A 19267-nucleotide genomic window follows, 5' to 3' on the forward strand; every position below is an offset into this window, starting at 1 on the left:
ATTGGCTGCCTTAGGTCACATGCATAAGTTTGTCCAATCAGATCCTCATAGCAGACTGTGGGAGAAAAGCGTCATTAGAAACCAATCTTTATCCCCAAAATCGCTTCTTACAACTGCGACAATACTCTTGGCAAGGGTGCAGTGATAGTGTTGATGTTCAGAGCTTTTGAACGATTCCTGCCATCAAACAAATTGCCTCACATGTTATCCGTAAGAAGCTTCCAAAACTGAGGTATTTCATGCTGTTGTATCACGTTACCGAGCGGAAAGCTACTGATATTGGGAAATAGACGACCATACATATTATTTGAGAGATCGTTTTATAATAATTTTCCGATCACGTCAAAATGAAAATATATAAGAAAAGGTAAGGGGATAGTATGACATGTTACAAATGGAAAAATCGCCGCATTTTTTGCTCCCTTCGTGGTTTATCTGGAAAGTAAGCTTGCATTTTCATTAAATATTAACTTATTTACGTTGAAGTTGTATTATTTGAATAATATGATAAAACATATATATTTCATATTTATAAACAGAAGTATTAGATCTTTCAAATGGTGTATGATATGTAGTAGCAGTAATGTTTTACAAGCTGATATTTTCCTTGGTAAACACAGGCTTCCTCTAAGATCTCAGGGTCTCTGGGAACTCGGTGTCATGGCAGTAAATGCCTCTGGTTGACTGATGTTGAAAGAGTTAAACGGATGAGGTGGAAATTTTAATTTAATCTAATGTTTTAAAAATCCTGTCATTTATTAAACGCACTTGCCAGGTGTCATTGATATTTTCAACAAGGTAATATAGTTCACTATTTCATTCTTTGTTGGGTTTACAATATCCACTACGTTGATTTGTAATCCGCTAGTTTTCTCAAATATTTCAAATCTGAACTGCGTATTGTCTTACAAAGCCAAGGGAAGTAACATTTTTATTTTTATATGAAGTTCAGCTATCTTAAATGGTGAGCGAATTAGCAGACAAAGTAAGTAATGTTATTGTCGTTTTATTCCAAGCAAACATTTTGAAATAAAATTATTTAAATTTACTTTCATTATGTTGCATAGGGCAAGTGGAAATTTCATATTACTCGCCCCTGCAGGGCGAGTGCAGATTTTAATTTTTTTCCGAACCCTGACAGGGTGTATTCAATAGCTGCAGACACAAACACAGGGTGTACTCAATAGCTGAAGACACAAACACAGGGTGTATTCAATAGCTGAAGACACAAACATTTCACTGTGTAGAAAGTTTTAAGAATTCTTTTAAGGAGATTTATAACTGGACCAAGCAGGTAACCTTTGCTAAATTTCTTAAAGGCCTTCTCACCATGGAATAGTCCATCACAATATGTAACATGTCTCAAAGAAATGTGTATTGTACACAAGTAAAACCTCTAAGCTGAGATTACCATGAACTTCAAGTAACAAAGTGTTATTTCCCTTCCTTTATCTACCCTAAATGCTGCCTCCTGTAACTATCTGAGTGGGATGACAATGTTATCTAATCAGCGAAACACTAAACACAATGTTTCAGAAACATACAAGGAACAATATTCCTTCAACAGATTTTGTTGAATACACTTCCTGACCAAACAAAGCAAGCTATTTACACAGGATGATATCTTACATCTCTGCAGCACAGTGGCCTTGCTCATCTTCTGTCCACTCAGCGTGTCTGGCTGTTGGCACGTGGGCACGATACTCAGCAGCTCGTCGTACCCTTTCTGTGGACAAACAAAACTCTCCATCTAAGTCTTTAAGAGGCATCATATTAAGATAAGTTACAATGAAATAATACAGTATGGGCAGTTAACTTCTTTATTCAAGCTTGTTTAAGTTTGTCAGCAGTTTGTGCCAAAAACATTTGTAATAATGGTCTCAGCCAGAGATTATTTCAGAGATTAACCAAAACCAAAACTGCACATGAAACATTGCTATAACTGTTATACAGGCCCAGTTAATACAGATCCTCCTTTGTAAGGTGAGCAAGTACTCAGGGCAGTAGTTCCATACTGTTCCCCGAAACATAAGGTTTCCAAAGTTGAACAGAGCTATCCTACCAACCCTGACATAAGGTGTAACCTCTTTTAATGTGTTAGTTAAACTTAACCCATAGGTTTCCACTATCTACACTGGAGGGAGTGCTACCACCTTAAAGACATGACAATCTAGTTGTTGTGTGAATCAACTGCCTAAAGGGCCACTATGCTAGTTCTACTGGCTATGGATCAAAGGATCAGCACATAAATCAATGTATGCTTCAAGGAAAACAGGACAGATAAAACATCTGCTCCTTCCAAGACAAGAAGTCCAAAAAACTAGTGAAGAAAATATTTAATTCACTTTGAATTATATCATGCACCTCCTTGATCCGTGGTCCGATGTTTTTGGTAAGCCATGATATTTGTTGTGATTATAACTCTGGGGTGAATTAGGATTGAATAGGCTCTGGTGAGTTAAATTTCGGCAACCTGAACAGAAAACTGACACCTTAAATGTATCAGTCAAACACAAGATGTTCCATCAAAACACTTTATAAAGTTATCTGAGAGATCTTTACTGTGTACAGTCATTACCTTGATGGCATCTCTGCGTTTCTGTTCCGCGACTGTGTGGGCTTCCCGCCGCCTGTCCTTGTAAGTTAGGGTCTTGCTGGTGTCACTGTCTTCATCGTCTGTAACAACAGATTCATCACAACATCAATACAAGTACATGCCAAGAGGATGTTGGATATTAAATTCTTTGCATGTCTGAGTTAATTCTGACTCCTCCACCTGAAGAAAGGTTTGAATTAACTCTGAAATGTTGTGCTTAACAAATAAAGATGCTGATATACTGACTCATATGTTTAGCCTATCTTTATCTTAAAACAATATATGTAAGTCACGGTTAACCCTCAATATCATTTTGAAATTATTATTTGAATCATCCTTTGTCTTACATTTGTCTTCGAGTTGCCAAATTTCACAATTGATAAATCTGACATCAGGAGGGAATGAAAGTGTTGCTTGTTGGCATACAGAGAATTTTATATATTAAACATATCAACACAAGTCAATAAATATATAAAACTGAGAAGTTTGCTCAGGAGTTTTAATGATTATCACCAAGTGTTCATACATTAGATATCACATGTCCATAAACAACATAGCAAACAGCTTTCATCTTATAGTGACCTCATGCCAAGGGAACAGACTCTCTACAGGGTCATCATCACCGGTGAATATCACTTGTCCAAGGTTGATAAATCACTGGATCAACCTCAAGTGAAGTCAATGACTGTTTTATTACATGACACAAAACTACATATAATAAACTGTTAGATAAAACTACTACAGTGTGCTTCATCATTCACCCTTTTCATCTCAATTGTTTGAAAAGGGAAGCAACTCTGAATCAGTGAGTGAGGGTGAGTGAGTTTAGTTTTATGCCACACTTTGCATAATTCCAGCTATATGGTGGCGGTCTGTAAATCGAGTCTGGACCAAACATACCAGTGATCAACAGTATGAGCATCAATCTACACAATTGGGATTGACATGTGTCAACCAATTCAGCGTGCCTGACCACCCGATCCTGTTAGTCGCCTCTTGCGGCAAGCATGGGTTACTAAAGATCAATTTGAATCGAGATTTTCAGGGGTCCTGAATCAGTATTGTCATAGGAACATATAGTGCAGTTGCAACAGACATGCAGGATCAGGAGTTTACTAGAGCTGTGACGATATATCGTAGTATCGATAATCATGATACTTTATCAGACGATATATATATCGATATTTTTGTTCGTATCGTGATATGTATCGTTGACCTAAAAAATGTTAATGTTCACTAGAAATTGACGGTTATGTAAAAATTTACACTGTTACTTGCTATCAAAATAGACTTTTTTAAAGAAAATAACTAAAGATAGGATATCGTGATATGCATCGAATCGAATCGTATCGTTCCAAGATATCGCGATACGTATCGTATCGTGACATTTCCGCATTGTCACACCTCTAGAGTTTACACTATGGTACACCTAATATTTTCAGCGGAGTGGGGTCTCCGGATTGTTATATTAACCTCACATGTGGGTTACGTAACGCTGTGTCAAGTCATGCATGGGACTATTTAGCCAATCAGATGAAAGGAAAGTTAGTCGTGATGTAATAAACCTACATATTACACTGCTTATTGCAGGATGTAAGTCTTCTATACCCTTGCCTGAATGTGAGTGTGCTTGTAAGTCGTCAAGGATGTAGCATCAAGTACAGGCTTTATGTCGTATGAGTCATCATGATGCTCATGCTGTTGATCACTGGATTGTCTGGTCCAGACTCAATTATTTACAGATAGGTGGAATATTGCTGAGTGCAGCATTAAACAACAAACCAACCAACTTTATGTTGTAAGATTGTTAGATTGACCTACTGACACAAATGTGGCACCAAGGGCACAAATCTATTTAGCTCCTTTAATATTCAGTGAAACATGCAATACAGAAGGGTAATCTTCTGAAGCTCTGCATCGTCTTCTCCTAACTGTTATGAACCACCAGTGAACTACACCTTATACATGGACTTTACCAAGTATCAGCTCACAGCACCATGACTGGTCATCACTCATCCCTAGGTTTAACAATCATTACACTCTGGATGACTCAAAACTAGATTACCACACCATGGGAAACTGACTATTTTAACTTCTCTAAAACTTGAAAGACTGGACATACATAACCTAATGTTGACATTACATGATTTCTGGGTGTCAGTTTCATGCCTCATTCATTATATATCTGCCTTTACTGACTTGTAAAACTGACCTTGGAACTGGACTTGTATAAAGCTTGTACCTAAGTATTATTGCAGCACAAAAAACTCATTAAAAACTAAGAATAAAATTTATGTAACTACTTCTTTGTTTTCTATTCAAGTTACTCTTTCTAATTGTCCCTTGAATACACAACTCCCTGTCCTCAACTCAGTATTATTGATCTTAGTGAGCCGAAGTGATGCAACGCCGATGCCATGTGTTTGCTCATCCCTGTCACAAGTGGAACAGAGTGCTGGCATCCGGAGAGCACGACAGTGAGCACTGCTTCTTCCCGCTCGCGCCACGTGACAACCCACTGATACGGCAAACAATTAGCATTCCTGCTATCACTCTGATTACAACGGTGTAAGACAAACCACACATGAGAAGATGTCTGTTGATTCAACTATTGTTGAAGAATGCTTGTGGATGAAGAACATTTGTAGTGTATCGCAGATCAATACTGTCGCAATGTACATCCCATCACACACCCTGGAATCAATATCTCTACATTATCACTGGGGACATCAGGGTGGACAGGGGACAGGTGACATTGAGGTGGTTGGGGGACATCTGGGCAGACAGGGTCATCAGGGTGGTCAGGGGACATCTGGGTGGTTAGGGGGCCTGGGTCATCAGGGTCATCAGGGTGGTCGGGGATATCTGCATGGTCAGGGTCATCTGGGTGGTCAGGGTTGTTAGGGTCATCAGGGTGGTCATCATCATCAGGGTGGGCAGGGTCATCAGGGTCATCAGGGTGGGCAGGGGCAGGGAGGGACATCTGGGTGGACAGGGGACAGGGTGGACAGGGTCATCAGGGTCATTAGGGTGGTCAGGGTCATCAGGGTGGGCAGGGGACATCTGGGTGGTCAGGGTCATCAGGGTGGACAGGGGTCAGGGGTCATCTGGGTGGACAGGGTCATCAGGGTGGGCAGGGTCATCTCAGGGGTGGTCAGGGGACATCAGGGTCATCTGGGTGGGCAGGGGTCATCTGGGTGGTCAGGGTCATCAGGGTCATCTGGGTGGGCAGGGGACATCAGGGTCATCTGGGTGGTCAGGGTCATCAGGGTCATCTGGGTGGTCAGGGGTCATCTGGGTGGTCAGGGTCATCAGGGTCATCTGGGTGGTCAGGGTCATCAGGGTCATCTGGGTGGGCAGGCGACATCTGGGTCATCTGGGTGGGCAGGGGACATCTGGGTGGTCAGGGTCATCAGGGTCATCTGGGTGGTCAGGGTCATCAGGGTGGTTGGGGTCATCAGGGACATCTGGGTCATCTGGGTGGGCAGGGTCATCTGGGTGGGCAGGGGACATCTGGGTCATCTGGGTGGGCAGGGGACATCTGGGTGGTCAGGGTTATCAGGGTGGGCAGGGTCATCTGGGTGGTCAGGGTCATCAGGGTGGTCGGGGATATTTGCGTGGTCAGGTTATCTGCGTGGTCAGGGTCATCAGGGTGGGCAGGGGACATTGGGGTGGACAGGGTTATCAGGGACATTGGGGTGGGCAGGGGACATTGGAGTGAACAGCGTCATCAGGGGACACTGGGGTGGGCAGGGTCATCAGGGTGGGCAGGGGACATTGGGGTGGACAGGGTCATCAGGGGACATTGGGGTGGGCAGGGTCATCTGGGTGGACAAGGTCATCAGGGTGGCCAGGGTCGTCAGGGTCATCTGGGTGGACAAGGGATATCTGGGTGGCCAGAAGACATCGAGGTGGTCAGGGGACATCAGGGTGGCCAGGGGACAACTAGGTGGACAGCGGACATATGGGTGGACATCAAGGCGGTCAAGGGGCATCTATTTGGTCAGGGGACATCAGGGCACATCTGGGTGGAAAGGGGACAGGGATATCTGCGTGGTCAGGTCATCTGGGTGGTCAAGGTCATCAGGGTGGGCAGGGGACATTGGGGTGGACAGGGTTATCAGGGGACATTGGGCTGGGCAGGGTCATCAGGGTGGGCAGGGGACATTGGGGTGGACAGGGTCATCGGGGACACTGGGGTGGGCAGGGGACATTGGGGTGGACAGGGTCATCAGGAGGTGGGGGGGATATCTCCGTGGTCAGGTCATCTGGGTGGTCAGGGTCATCAGGGTGGGCAGGGGACATTGGGGTGGACAGGGTTATCAGGGGACATTGGGCTGGGCAGGGTCATCAGGGTGGGCAGGGGACATTGGAGTGGACAGCGTCATCAGGGGACACTGGGGTGGGCAGGGGACATTCGGATGGACAGGGTCATCAGGGGACATTGGGGTGGGCAGGGTCATCTGGATGGACAAGGTCATCAGGGTGGCCAGGGTGGTCAGGGGACATTGGTCAGGGACATCTGGGTGCACAGGGGACATCTGGATGGCCAGAGGACATCGAGGTGGTCAGGGTCATCAGGGTGGCCAGAGAACATCAGGTTGGTCAGAGGACGGGGTGGTCAGGGGACATGTGGGTGGCCAGGGGACATCTGGGTGGTCAGAGGACAGTGGACAGGGGACATCGTGATGGGACAGGGGACATCTGGGTGGTCAGGGTGATCAGGGTGGATGGGGTCATCTGGGTGGTCAGGAGACATCTGGATGGCCAGGGGACATCTGGGTGCACAGGGGACATCTGGATGGCCAGAGGACATCGAGGTGGTCAGGGTAATCAGGGTAGCCAGAGAACATCAGGGTGGTCAGGGGACATGTGGGTGGCCAGGGGACATCTGGGTGGTCAGAGGACAGGGTGGTCAGGGGACATGTGGGTGGTCAGGGGACATCAGGGTGGCCAGGGGACATCTGGGTGGTCAGAGGACAGGGTGGTCAGGGGAGATCTGGGTGGTCAGAGGACAGGGTGGTCAGGGGACATGTGGGTGGTCAGGGGACATCTGGGTGGCCAGGGGACATCTGGGTGGTGGGACAGGGGTGGTCAGGGGACATCTGGGTGGTCAGGGGACATGTGGGTGGTCAGGGGGACATGTGGGTGGTCAGGGGACATCAGGGTGGTCAGGGGACATCTGGGTGGTCAGGGGACATCAGGGTGGCCAGGGGGGACATCAGGGGACATCAGGGGTGGGTGGTCAGAGGACAGGGTGGTCAGGGGACATCTGGGTGGTCAGGGGACAGGGGACAGGGTGGTCAGGGGTCAGGGTCAGGGGACATCAGGGTGGTCAGCCAGGGACATCTGGGTGGTCAGGGGACATCAGGGTGGCCAGGGGACATCTGGTGGTCAGAGGACAGGGTGGTCAGGGGACATGTGGGTGGTCAGGGGGGGTGGTCAGGGGACATCTGGGCCAGGGGTCAGGGGGAGGGACAGGGTGGTCAGGGGACATCAGGGTGGTCAGGGGACATCTGGGTGGGGTGGTCAGGGGACATGTGGGTGGTCAGGGGACATCAGGGTGGCCAGGGGACATCTGGGTGGTCAGAGGACAGGGTGGTCAGGGGACATCAGGGTGGCCAGGGACATCTGGGTGGTCAGAGGACAGGGTGGTCAGGGGACATGTGGGTGGTCAGGGGACATCAGGGTGGTCAGGGGACATCTGGGTGGTCAGGGGACATCTGGGTGGTCAGGGGACATCAGGGTGGTCAGGGGACATCTGGGTGGTCAGAGGACAGGGTGGTCAGGGGACATGTGGGTGGTCAGGGGACATCAGGGTGGTCAGGGGACATCTGGGTGGTCAGAGGACAGGGTGGTCAGGGGACATCTGGGGTGGCCAGGGGACATCTGGGTGGTCAGAGGACATCTGGGTGGTCAGGGGACATCAGGGTGGTCAGGGGACTGGGGTGGTCAGGGGACAGGGTGGTCAGGGGACATGTGGGTGGTCAGGGGACATCAGGGTGGTCAGGGGACATCTGGGTGGTCAGAGGACAGGGTGGTCAGGGGACATCAGGGTGGCCAGGAGACATCTGGGTGGTCAGAGGACAGGGTGGTCAGGGGACATGTGGGTGGTCAGGGGACATCAGGGGACATCTGGGTGGCCAGGGGACATCAGGGCACATCAGGGTGGACAGGGGACATTGGGGTGGACAGGGGACATCGGGATGGACAGGGGACATCTGGGTGGTCAGAGTCATCAGGGTGGATGGGGACATCAGGGTCGTCAGGATCATCGGGGTAGTCAGGGGACATCGGGGTGCATGGGGACATCAGGGTGGACAGGGAACATCATATATATTCTCACTCTCAATCACCAGGCTTCACACAATGCTGATATGTGCATCCAGTATACACTAAGGTACAGAATAAACACTGAAAAATATATAGTTTCACTGTACCTAATTTCATAGAAAGAGTAAGGTCTTGTATCTGATTAGTAATGTTCAACTAACGGTACCCCACATTACACCATTTTATTACTATACAGGACCTCTGCTTCCTGCATGAACACTTGAAATATATTATTGGGGTTCCAAGATCACTAGCATTGTAGGTCAGAGTAAAACTATGCTTCACTGTAGATCAACATTGTATTTGTAACATTTTCTTTAACAAAGTGTTTAACCATATCACTATACTAAGTACATGGCATGAGCCGAGAAGGATACACAAGGACCATTCCCTGCCATAAATACAGACTGATACAGGAGTGTACCATGCCGGACTGGTCACTTGACATTGTCTCCAGTAAATCAGTGTTAATGTTTGCACATATACCATCAAAGCTTACCAGACAGGAAAAGAATTATGAGACAGAGAGTTGGGGCTAAAGTCACAGACTGATAGGATGTGCTGAGAGGGTGATGAAATGCCATTAACAGCGATGTCAATACTGCTCACATGTGAGGACCATAACATGAGTGAGTGAGTGAGTTTGGTTTTATGATGCTTTTAGTTAAATTATAGCAATATCACTGTGGGGAACACCAGCAATGGCCTTCACACACACCCATGTGGAGAATCGAACCCTGGTCTTTGGCAAAAACTTTAACCACTAGGCTATCCCATAATCCCTCCTAAACATGAACTGTCTATTTGCATTAATTTCCAATTGTGTTTAAATAGTGTCAACAGTGAGTCGCTTATTTACAAAAAAATATAAAAAGTGTTTGTTCGGTGATCAAAACATAAATAAAACTGGAATCAAGCTTGTTAAAGAGGGTAATCAGGATGAGATTATATTCTCAAATTTGGCATTTCTCTTCAGACATATTTGTGAGATGTCCCAGTAACGTAACTACTTTACATGTGAACTGACAAAACATGTGGCCTGATGAAGAGACGAATAGTATTGCAGTGGTGAAGAGATGAATAGTATTGTTGAAAAGAATAATGGAGAGAACGAAAATTATTGTTGTAAAGTGCACTAGTGGAGAACTGAATAGTATTGGTGTAAAGTGTACTAGTGAATTATAGACTGGAGTGAACAGATAAGTGAGTGAGTGAGTTAAGTTTTACGCCACACTCTACAATATTCCAGCTATATGGCGGCGGTCTGTAAATAATCAAGTCTGGACCAGACAATCCAGTGACCAGGAACATGATCGATCTGCACTGTGTCAACTGATGACATGAGTCAACTAAGTCAGCGAGCATGACCACCCGATCTCGTTAGTCGCCTCGTATGACAAGCATAGGTTACTGAAGATCAATATTCTAACCCGGACCTTCACGGGTAGAACAGATAAGGATCACTAAAGCATGTATTATGTGTCTGAGATGGGTAGTGAAACGATTTGTGATTTTTCACTAACAGCATCAGCACTAACCAATTAATTAATGACTAATCATTAACCCTGGAATTTGTCTATCCTGCTCAATCACCAACCAGCATACAATATGTCCATAGTAAGTACACAGAGTTCAACAACTTCACATCAAAAATACAAACACACCGAGCAAGACAGATGGAGAATAATAAATAGAAACTGAATATAGTTGTTCCATATATTCTGGGTGGATGACTGACCACTGAGTTGGCCATAAAAGTAACAATTATTCTTACGCCAAGTACATAGATGTATTGAAATTACGTTTCTGGCTGATCTTAAAGTTGAGTTCAACCTGTACACAATGCAAGGCTTCAGGACAAGTACTATTGCCTAAGTTCCATTATAGATTTGGTTATGAACATTCTTTGAAAGTTGTCTTGTGTATTAATAATATTTACATGAAGGATATAGAAGAAGAAGGCTGTCAATGCATAACTTCTATTGTTGGTCATGATGTATCATTAGCTGACATCCCTAACCAAACAATGCACAGCTAATTCCAACTGTTTCCAAACAACAGTGAAACGTTCCAATAATGCCGTACAACAAACTAAACAAGGTTCTGTTGACTACACCATGGCAATCCCCAGCAATCAATAACATTCAACAAGATAGTGCCAGCATACAAGTAAAGAAATCATTAGCAGTCTCATCAATTTTCAGGCCATTCACTCAACTCTTGATTCCATATTTTATATGTCAAACAGTTCTGGAAGAACTGATGATGCAATCACATGGCAACCATACACAACGATGCTGACCTTGAAGTGAGGCATAATACTCATTCATGTTCTATATCAACACAAAGTGATCAGCTGTATTGAGTATGAAAGAATAACAGGTCATGTTGGAGTGGGTCAGTTTGGCAACACATGACACTGAACAGCATGTCAGTAAATCCCAGTAGTTTAGTTTGATGTGGGAGGACACCTGATGACAGTTTAAAGGAACATGGCCATGGGCAATAGGTGGCCAACCAAACTAAACACAGCAAATCACAGTATCCTAGACAATAGGGCTCAAACACATACAGCTGCACTAATCCAGCTTCTGTGATCTATATGTATACAAGGTTAACACAGTCTGTTGGGCAAAATACTAAAACATGTGTTTCAGACAACAGACTTGGGTGAACTCTTGGTTAAAGTTCACTAATAGAGGCATCTCAAGTCACAAATTTCATGAGTTTACTTACTATACGAGAAGGTGAAGGACTGTTTGATCCTTGAACCAGTACTACTGCTTCAAGCAGCAAACTGTCAGATCATATGAGCAATAAATGATGTTTTTTATTATTCTTATTGAAGCTGAAATAAGTGAAAGGTGGTTAGGTAAGGTTACTTGAAAAACAAGGTAGAAATTATCCTTAGAGAACTTTGGAAGATCTTAGAGGAAAATTACTTACATTTCAGACAAATGAATTCTCTCAGGATACATAGGATGCAGATTATTTTCCACATGAATCAGTGATGAAATCCACACTAGTGTTAAAAACAATCATGCTCACACACAGCAAGATATGAGGTGACTACGGAGATATGCCTTTGTTTTACCTGTATTTTGAGCAGAGGAGGCTGAGGAGACACAGCCGGTGCTGTTGGTTCGCTGAAAGGAAAACTGCTGGTTGCTTGTAGGACTTGACTCAGTCTTCAAGTCTCCCTCCATCACTGAAAGAAAAGACAGACCAGCTCTTACAGTCTGTACAGGTGCATGAGTGAGTGTATCGGGTTTTATCCTGTAGCAAGGAGTGTGTGAGTGAGTGAGTTAGTTTAGTTTTACGCTGCTTGTAGCAATATTCCAGCAATATCACTGCAGCAGACACCCGAAATGGGCTTCACACATTGTACCCACGTGGGGACTCAAACATGAGTCTGGTGTGATGAGCGAACGCCTTAATCACTAGGCTACAACACGGCCCCCTGTAGAAAGGAATACTTGTGGGATATTACATGAGTCAGCCAACAGACCACAACACAGTACTGCAGTATGAGACAATATCACAGTTTTTACAATTCATAGAGACTTAATATCCAAGGCCCTGTTTCTCAAAGTGATGGTAGTGCTAAGACTGTCGTAAGTCTATGTTTAAGTATGGGAGTTACTATCATCTTAGTGCTAAGACTGTTGTAAGACTATGTTTAGGTATGGGAGTTACTATCATCTTAGTGCTAAGACTGTTGTAAGACTATGTTTAGGTATGGGAGTTACGACCATCTTAGTGCTAAGACTGTCGTAAGTCTATGTTTAAGTATGGGAGTTACGATCATCTTAGTGCTAAGATCGCTTTGTGGAATGGGTTCCAGGATTCCAAACTAAGAGGCCTTAGCAAGTTTGAAAAAAAACCTCATTCTTTCGCCCAATATTGGGACTTTCTTCAAACAACTTTGTATTACTTTTGCAATAAGAATTCACAGCTACTTTTTTTAAACCAAAAATGTTTGTAATCTTTAACAGGATCCATTGATTTCATACTTTTTCTTTGCAAGAAATTCAAGAAATCTCTGTGCCAACGGTCACAAGTTGGTCCAGTGAGTTTTGAAACAACCACTCATGGGGTATGGGCTGAGTTTCTAAGACAAAACTCCACAGAAACAGCACAGTGACCAACAGCTGTACAGGAGAAGTGTCTAGTGTGCATGTTCTGTTTACAATGGTTGTGATTTTAAAGTCACATCAGCTTCTGCTACATTTTGCAGAAAACAGTTGACTGGTACAAAACTAGTAGAAATATCAACAAGCTAGTGAAACTTCCTTGCAGACCACCGTATTTATCTTTACAAAATGAATTTTCAGCCCCAAAAATTTACCAATACTACATATTATTAAATACAATTATATCTTATTACAGTTATGTAAACATTAGTTCATGAGTATTGGGGGAAAACAAATCTCACTTCCATACGAACAATTTAACAAACAAGACTGCGTCCTGTCCCCGCCTCCTTTATCAAATAAATATGACAAATATGCAATTACAGTTACTGTGGTCGAACCATTACAGCCTACAACATGTTTAATCAGGCTGCACCTTGTCCATACATTCCAGATTAACCACAACATGTTACTTTGCTCTTACATTGTGAATAAAACAAACATGCTAAAGGCCCTGGTAGGAGTCAGTTATGTACACTTCAATCCAGCACTTCATCCACTGTACAGTGCTAAAGCATTCAGGTTTACATGGAAAGACTGGCGCAGAGGGGAATCCCCTACTGCAGTACTTACATGTACTCTGGTCAAACGAATCAAAGGAATTGTCCGCCATCCTTCTCTGAAAAATAAAACATGGATGGTGTTTACAAAGAATATGGAACAATTACTAGCTTATACATTGTTTCCAATAGATTTCCAGAAAATTTCAAGTTGCTGAGAGAGAAAAAAAGGACCATGAAGGATATGTCTGACAAACCTTCTTGGTTTATACAATGATGCATATTAAATTTAATAATTTCTGTCAATAAACAGAAAATGCCTTGCAAACTCAACTGTGTTGTTGTCCCCAAACACATCTTCAAACCAACTTGGAATCCCCCTCCTCTGCATTGTGAAAATATGACACAAACTCATTCCAAACACTTCACAGTAATCCACTTGTACAGAAAGCACACTCCTAGAGACTTGAACGCATTGTCACAACTGTCATCTTTGTTCACGGAGAGAACATATACTTCCAATACTTTCCTACTTCTCAAACACATGTCTGAGCACTGATCAACATAATCAGGAGTAATACATTATCTCATCCCAGTGTCTCAGGGAACATAAACATCACCGTTTCATAATGCAGGCAGGCATCGTGCCATGCCTTATAAACGTCAATAACAACTCAAGCTCCTCCGCTCGTGTGACAGTGCATGGAGTCTATCATGATCTGTCACAAGGCAAACCATCTGCTTTGGTATCACACACAGTTGCAACAACTCAACAAAAGTGTCTCCTTATACTTTCAATTCAAGTTATATTTTGGCCATGCATATACAGCAAACCTTAAACACATGTCCATTGCAAAAGTCCATCTCTTGTGTAAAGTGTACCCAGTACCAGGTTATTATAATATGTAGATGATATTGATCCACATCACATGTGGAGGTGTAGCAGTTCACTTATGCTGTCACTGCCAGACAAAACCTCAGATGGCAAGGACTGGGTGCTTCTCAAAATAGCCATAAACATTCCATGTGAGGTAAACACTTCCTGTTCCAGCTTGACACACATATGAACACAGAAGTCAACCCAGTAAAATACTATACAATGCTGTCAACCCAGTAAAACAGCTGTACATTACAGTCAACCCAGTGAATACTGTACAATGCAGACAACGAAGTAAAACAGCTGTACATTGCAGTCAACGCAGTAAAACAGCTGTACATTGCAGTCAATGCAGTAAAACAGCTGTACATAGCAGTCAACCCAGTAAAACAGCTGTACATTGCAGTCAACCCAGTAAAATACTATACCATGCAGTCAACCCAGTAAAACAGCTGTACATTACAGTCAACCCAGTGAAAAACAACAGTACAATGCAGTCAACCCAGTAAAACAGCTGTACATTGCAGTCAACGCAGTAAGACAGCTGTACATTGCAGTCAACCCAGTAAAACAGCTGTACATTGCAGTCAACCCAGTAAAACAGCTGTACATTGCAGTCAACCCAGTAAAATACTATACAATGCAGTCAACCCAGTAAAACAGCTGTACATTACAGTCAACCCAGTAAAACAACAGTACATAGCAGTCAACCCAGTAAAACAGCTGTACATTGCAGTCAACCCAGTAAAATGCTATACAATGCAGTCAACCAAGAAAAACAGCTGTACATTACAGTCAACCCAGTAAATACTGTACAAGTGCAGTCAACCAAGTAAAACAGCTGTACATTGCAGTCAACCCAGTAAACTACTATACAATGCAGTTAACCCAGTAAAACAGCTGTACATTAGTCAACCCAGTAAAACAACTGTACAATGCAGTCAACCCAGTAAAACAGCTGTACATTGCAGTCAACCCAGTAAAACACTATACAATGCAGTCAACCCAGTAAAACAGCTGTACATTACAGTCAACCCAGTGAATACTGTACAATGCAGTCAACCAAGTAAAACAGCTGTACATTGCAGTCAATGTAGTAAAACAGCTGTACATAGCAGTCAACCCAGTGAATACTGTACAATGCTGTCAACCCAGTAAAACAGCTGTGCATTGCAGTCAACACAGTGAAACAGCTGTACATTGCAGTCAACCCAGTAAACAGCTTACAATGCAAAGCAAATAAAACAACTGTACACTGCAGTCAACCCAGTAAAATAGCTGTACACTGCAGTCAACACAGTGAATACTGTACAATGCAATCAACCCAGTAAAACAGCTTACAATGCAATCAACCCAGTAAAACAACTGTACAATCCAGTCAACCCAGTAAAACAACTGTACAATGAAGTCAACCCAGTAAAACAACTGTACAATGCAGTCAACCCAGTGAAACAGCTATACATTGCAGTCAACACAGTGAATATTGTACAATGCAGTCAACCCAGTAAAACAGCTGTACAATGCAGTCAACCCAGTAAAACAACTGTACAATGCAGTCAACCCAGTGAAACAGCTATACATTGCAGTCAACACAGTGAATATTGTACAATGCAGTCAACCCAGTAAAACAGCTGTATAATGCAGTCAACCCAGTAAAACAGCTGTACAATGCAGTCAACCCAGTGAAACAGCTATACATTGCAGTCAACACAGTGAATATTGTACAATGCAGTCAACCCAGTAAAACAGCTGTACAATGCAGTCAACCCAGTGAAACAACTGTACATAGCAGTCAACCCAGAAAAGCAACTGTACAATGTTGTCAACCCAGAAACACAGCTGTCCACTGCTGTACAATGTTTTCAATCCAGTAAAATAACTGTACAAAGCTCAACCCAGTAAATCAACTGCACATTGCAGTCAACCTAACAACCATAACAATAATACAATGCAGCATGACAGTCACTTTACTCATACCAAACAAACACATGGAAATCAGAAAATATCACTCTGAATCACTTGAATCTATGGGTCTCTTCTGACTTAAAGTTGAGGACCTCTTACTGTCTTCAGTACTTCATCCTCAAACACATGCATATCTCACCAAGCCTGTAGAGTGATACAAGCCTACGAGAGTCTTGATGTCTTTTAGTAAGCATGTGACTACACTCATCGCTTGATGAAAATCAAAGTTTACAGAACTCTTGTATGGTTTCAGAACACTCTGTTGTTCCAACACTGATGCTACTGACATGCCAACAATGGTTCTTGTAAACTGAACATGTGCCTCTGTAGTATGTCTTACATACAGTGTATTATTCTCATTTCTGTTGCAAACCATACCCACGTGAACTCACTGCCCTAAGGCACTTCTTATCAAGTGCAGACTGGAAAAAGTTCGATATAAATATATAATTATTTTTATTATTACTGTACTGAACCACACTTCAGCAGTCACAGTACAGTAGTCATGCTAGCAAACACCACAATATCACAATAGTTCTAAACTGACAACGATATCAACCTATTGGGTTGTATTAATAAGCAAGCACATATTGTCACAATACATGGTTGCTAATAAAAATTCAACCCAGTAGCTTAACATTATAACAACACAACAAAATTATCTATGATGATGTCATAGGTTTGTGTAACTGTTTTACCTGTGCCCAAAACATTTAAGATCATTAGCCAAAATAAGTTATTATTTTATCTAGTAATAGCTAAGCCAAACAGAATGTTACTAAACTAATGGGCCTTTGACAAGTGGCTAAAGCTGCACACTGTTACAGATCCTTATTTACAAGGCCTCAAAGGTTTACCTCTGGTGCTGTTAACAATTCACAAGGCACGGTGTCCAGCTTACTGTAACTTAGACATCCCTGTTCAGACCTTGAAGAACATGTGACATACTTAGGACCCATGGGAGTAAAATAGTGGCGTGACGATTCATCGATACGCATCGATGCATCGATCCATAGGCCGCCGATACAGTGAATCGATACAAAGTTTTACATTGTCGTATATATCCCGATATGATACTTCAAATACGCCACGATACATCAATGTTTAACTTTGAATATTGCCGAATCGCGATATCTGTCAAGAAAAAAGACTTACTTTGTTTGATGATTAAAATATATGCTTACTTATTTTCCCTTCACAAGTAAACGTTTTCTCGGAAATTCATGCATCAAGAACTGTGTCAGACAGCGCTCACATGTTAACATTCAAAGTCTGTGTATAAACATAATTATCTCGTTTCCAAATGAACATTAAAAAAAATTAAACGAAAATACTTTAAAATGGTTTTGTTTTGATCTTATGGTGTTTTATATTTGGTGTTAGATTTAAATATTTTAATATCGTGATATGTATCGTATCCCCACCGTTTTATATCGGGATTCGTATCGTATCGCAGCTTCAGTGCACAATACTTTGGCAATATATCGTCAGTGAGTCAAATGTTAGTACCGTGATGTATCGATCGCAGGTTGTATGCCAATACCAGCACTAGAGTAAAACTATACTAATGTTACCCATTAAAACCTATGTAGATCCTAAGAGAATGAACTGATGTGAGTAGATACTCAGTGACTACTTGGACCACTGCTCCACACACACAGTTTCTTGCCAATATACATATCAATAATTTGACAATATTGTCCACATAGGAAGGTGAATCAAAACATATTCCATCAGATTTTTAACTCATACTGACCAGCAGTTTAAGCATATTTCAATATTGATAACCTCGGAAAAACATAGCTGTTCTTTATACCATAGTTGAAATGTATATGTCATGTGATTCTATGAGATACGGTGTTTAACAAGGCTCAGAGCAGGTATCTGGATATGTATTGACCCAACAGGCCGGATGATTGACACCCGTCAAAGGCTGACCATCAAAGGATGACATATGACAAGCAGAGATGGTTGGTCTATTCAGTCAATATATCTCTTAGTTGCACAGGCTCCATCAATATACACATGAGATACGATAAATGCAATAGTTTTCTATAATTCATCAAACTAATCAGCTGCTGCAATGAACAAGGCAACAATTCAATATATATTTACCTACTGGATTTAGTACACAATGATACCCAGACGATGGTTATCATGTATAAAGGGTCATTTCAGGTACTAACATTTGATGTGCAGAGTTGCATCCCTTGTGGAACACCAGAAGCCTCTGATCGTGGGTACAACAGGAAAACTGTTCAAAGCGGTGTTAAAGGCACACAGTCAGGGGTGGAAATAACTTTAAAATTGCTAGTGTACTGCGTAACAGTGGCACATGTAAAATCACTTGCCCTGATAACTTTTTCCACTATAACGGCCTATTTTCTTGTTGATTTCTTAAATAAACAACACAATTAACATTGGAAAGTCAACTGGACACTAGTACAGCGTGATATACAAATTTGCTTGCCCGACAGAAAAGAACACTGGACTGGGACGTCGGGCAATGGGTTATATCCATCCCTGACAGTCATTATTTATTTACTTGTCAAATAGTTACATTTCAAGGGTCCTCATCATCACAACCATGCAAACAGTTGAACACTTTGTTTGAAACCTTGGGAAGAGAAGATTGGACTGGTCTTCAACTTGTTTGCAAACAAATGCACTTATTCTGAAATAGGAACAGATGGCCTTTATGCTACTGGCGTGCGTTATACGTTTCCATTCATGCACAGCCAGATGAGCTCAGACACAAGACTTGTCCGCTATGCTGAGGATACCTACGTTACTGCACCATTTA

At 42.8% G+C, this 19267-nt stretch overlaps 1 protein-coding gene across 3 annotated transcripts in view; it reads right to left on the reverse strand.

Moving 5' to 3' along the window:
• Nucleotides 1-19267, reverse strand: part of LOC124278567 (max-like protein X) — a 35074-nt gene that overhangs the window by 9650 nt on the left and 6157 nt on the right. For 2 of the 3 annotated variants that reach the window (XM_046714296.1, XM_046714297.1), the window contains exons 2-5: nt 13696-13741; nt 12024-12137; nt 2579-2676; nt 1630-1726 (exon numbers count right to left, since the gene is read on the reverse strand). In XM_046714296.1, the coding sequence (XP_046570252.1) occupies nt 1630-1726; nt 2579-2676; nt 12024-12137; nt 13696-13735 (349 nt within the window). In that variant the 5' untranslated portion in view covers nt 13736-13741. Of the gene's footprint in view, nt 1-1629; nt 1727-2578; nt 2677-12023; nt 12138-13695; nt 13742-13956; nt 14029-19267 lie in introns of those variants that run through there. The other variant, XM_046714295.1, reaches the window with a different exon arrangement.

The sequence above is a fragment of the Haliotis rubra genome, unplaced genomic scaffold (assembly GCF_003918875.1).
Source record: "Haliotis rubra isolate DU_JTF1 unplaced genomic scaffold, ASM391887v1 Scf24, whole genome shotgun sequence".
Taxonomy (NCBI): Eukaryota; Metazoa; Mollusca; class Gastropoda; order Lepetellida; family Haliotidae; genus Haliotis; species Haliotis rubra.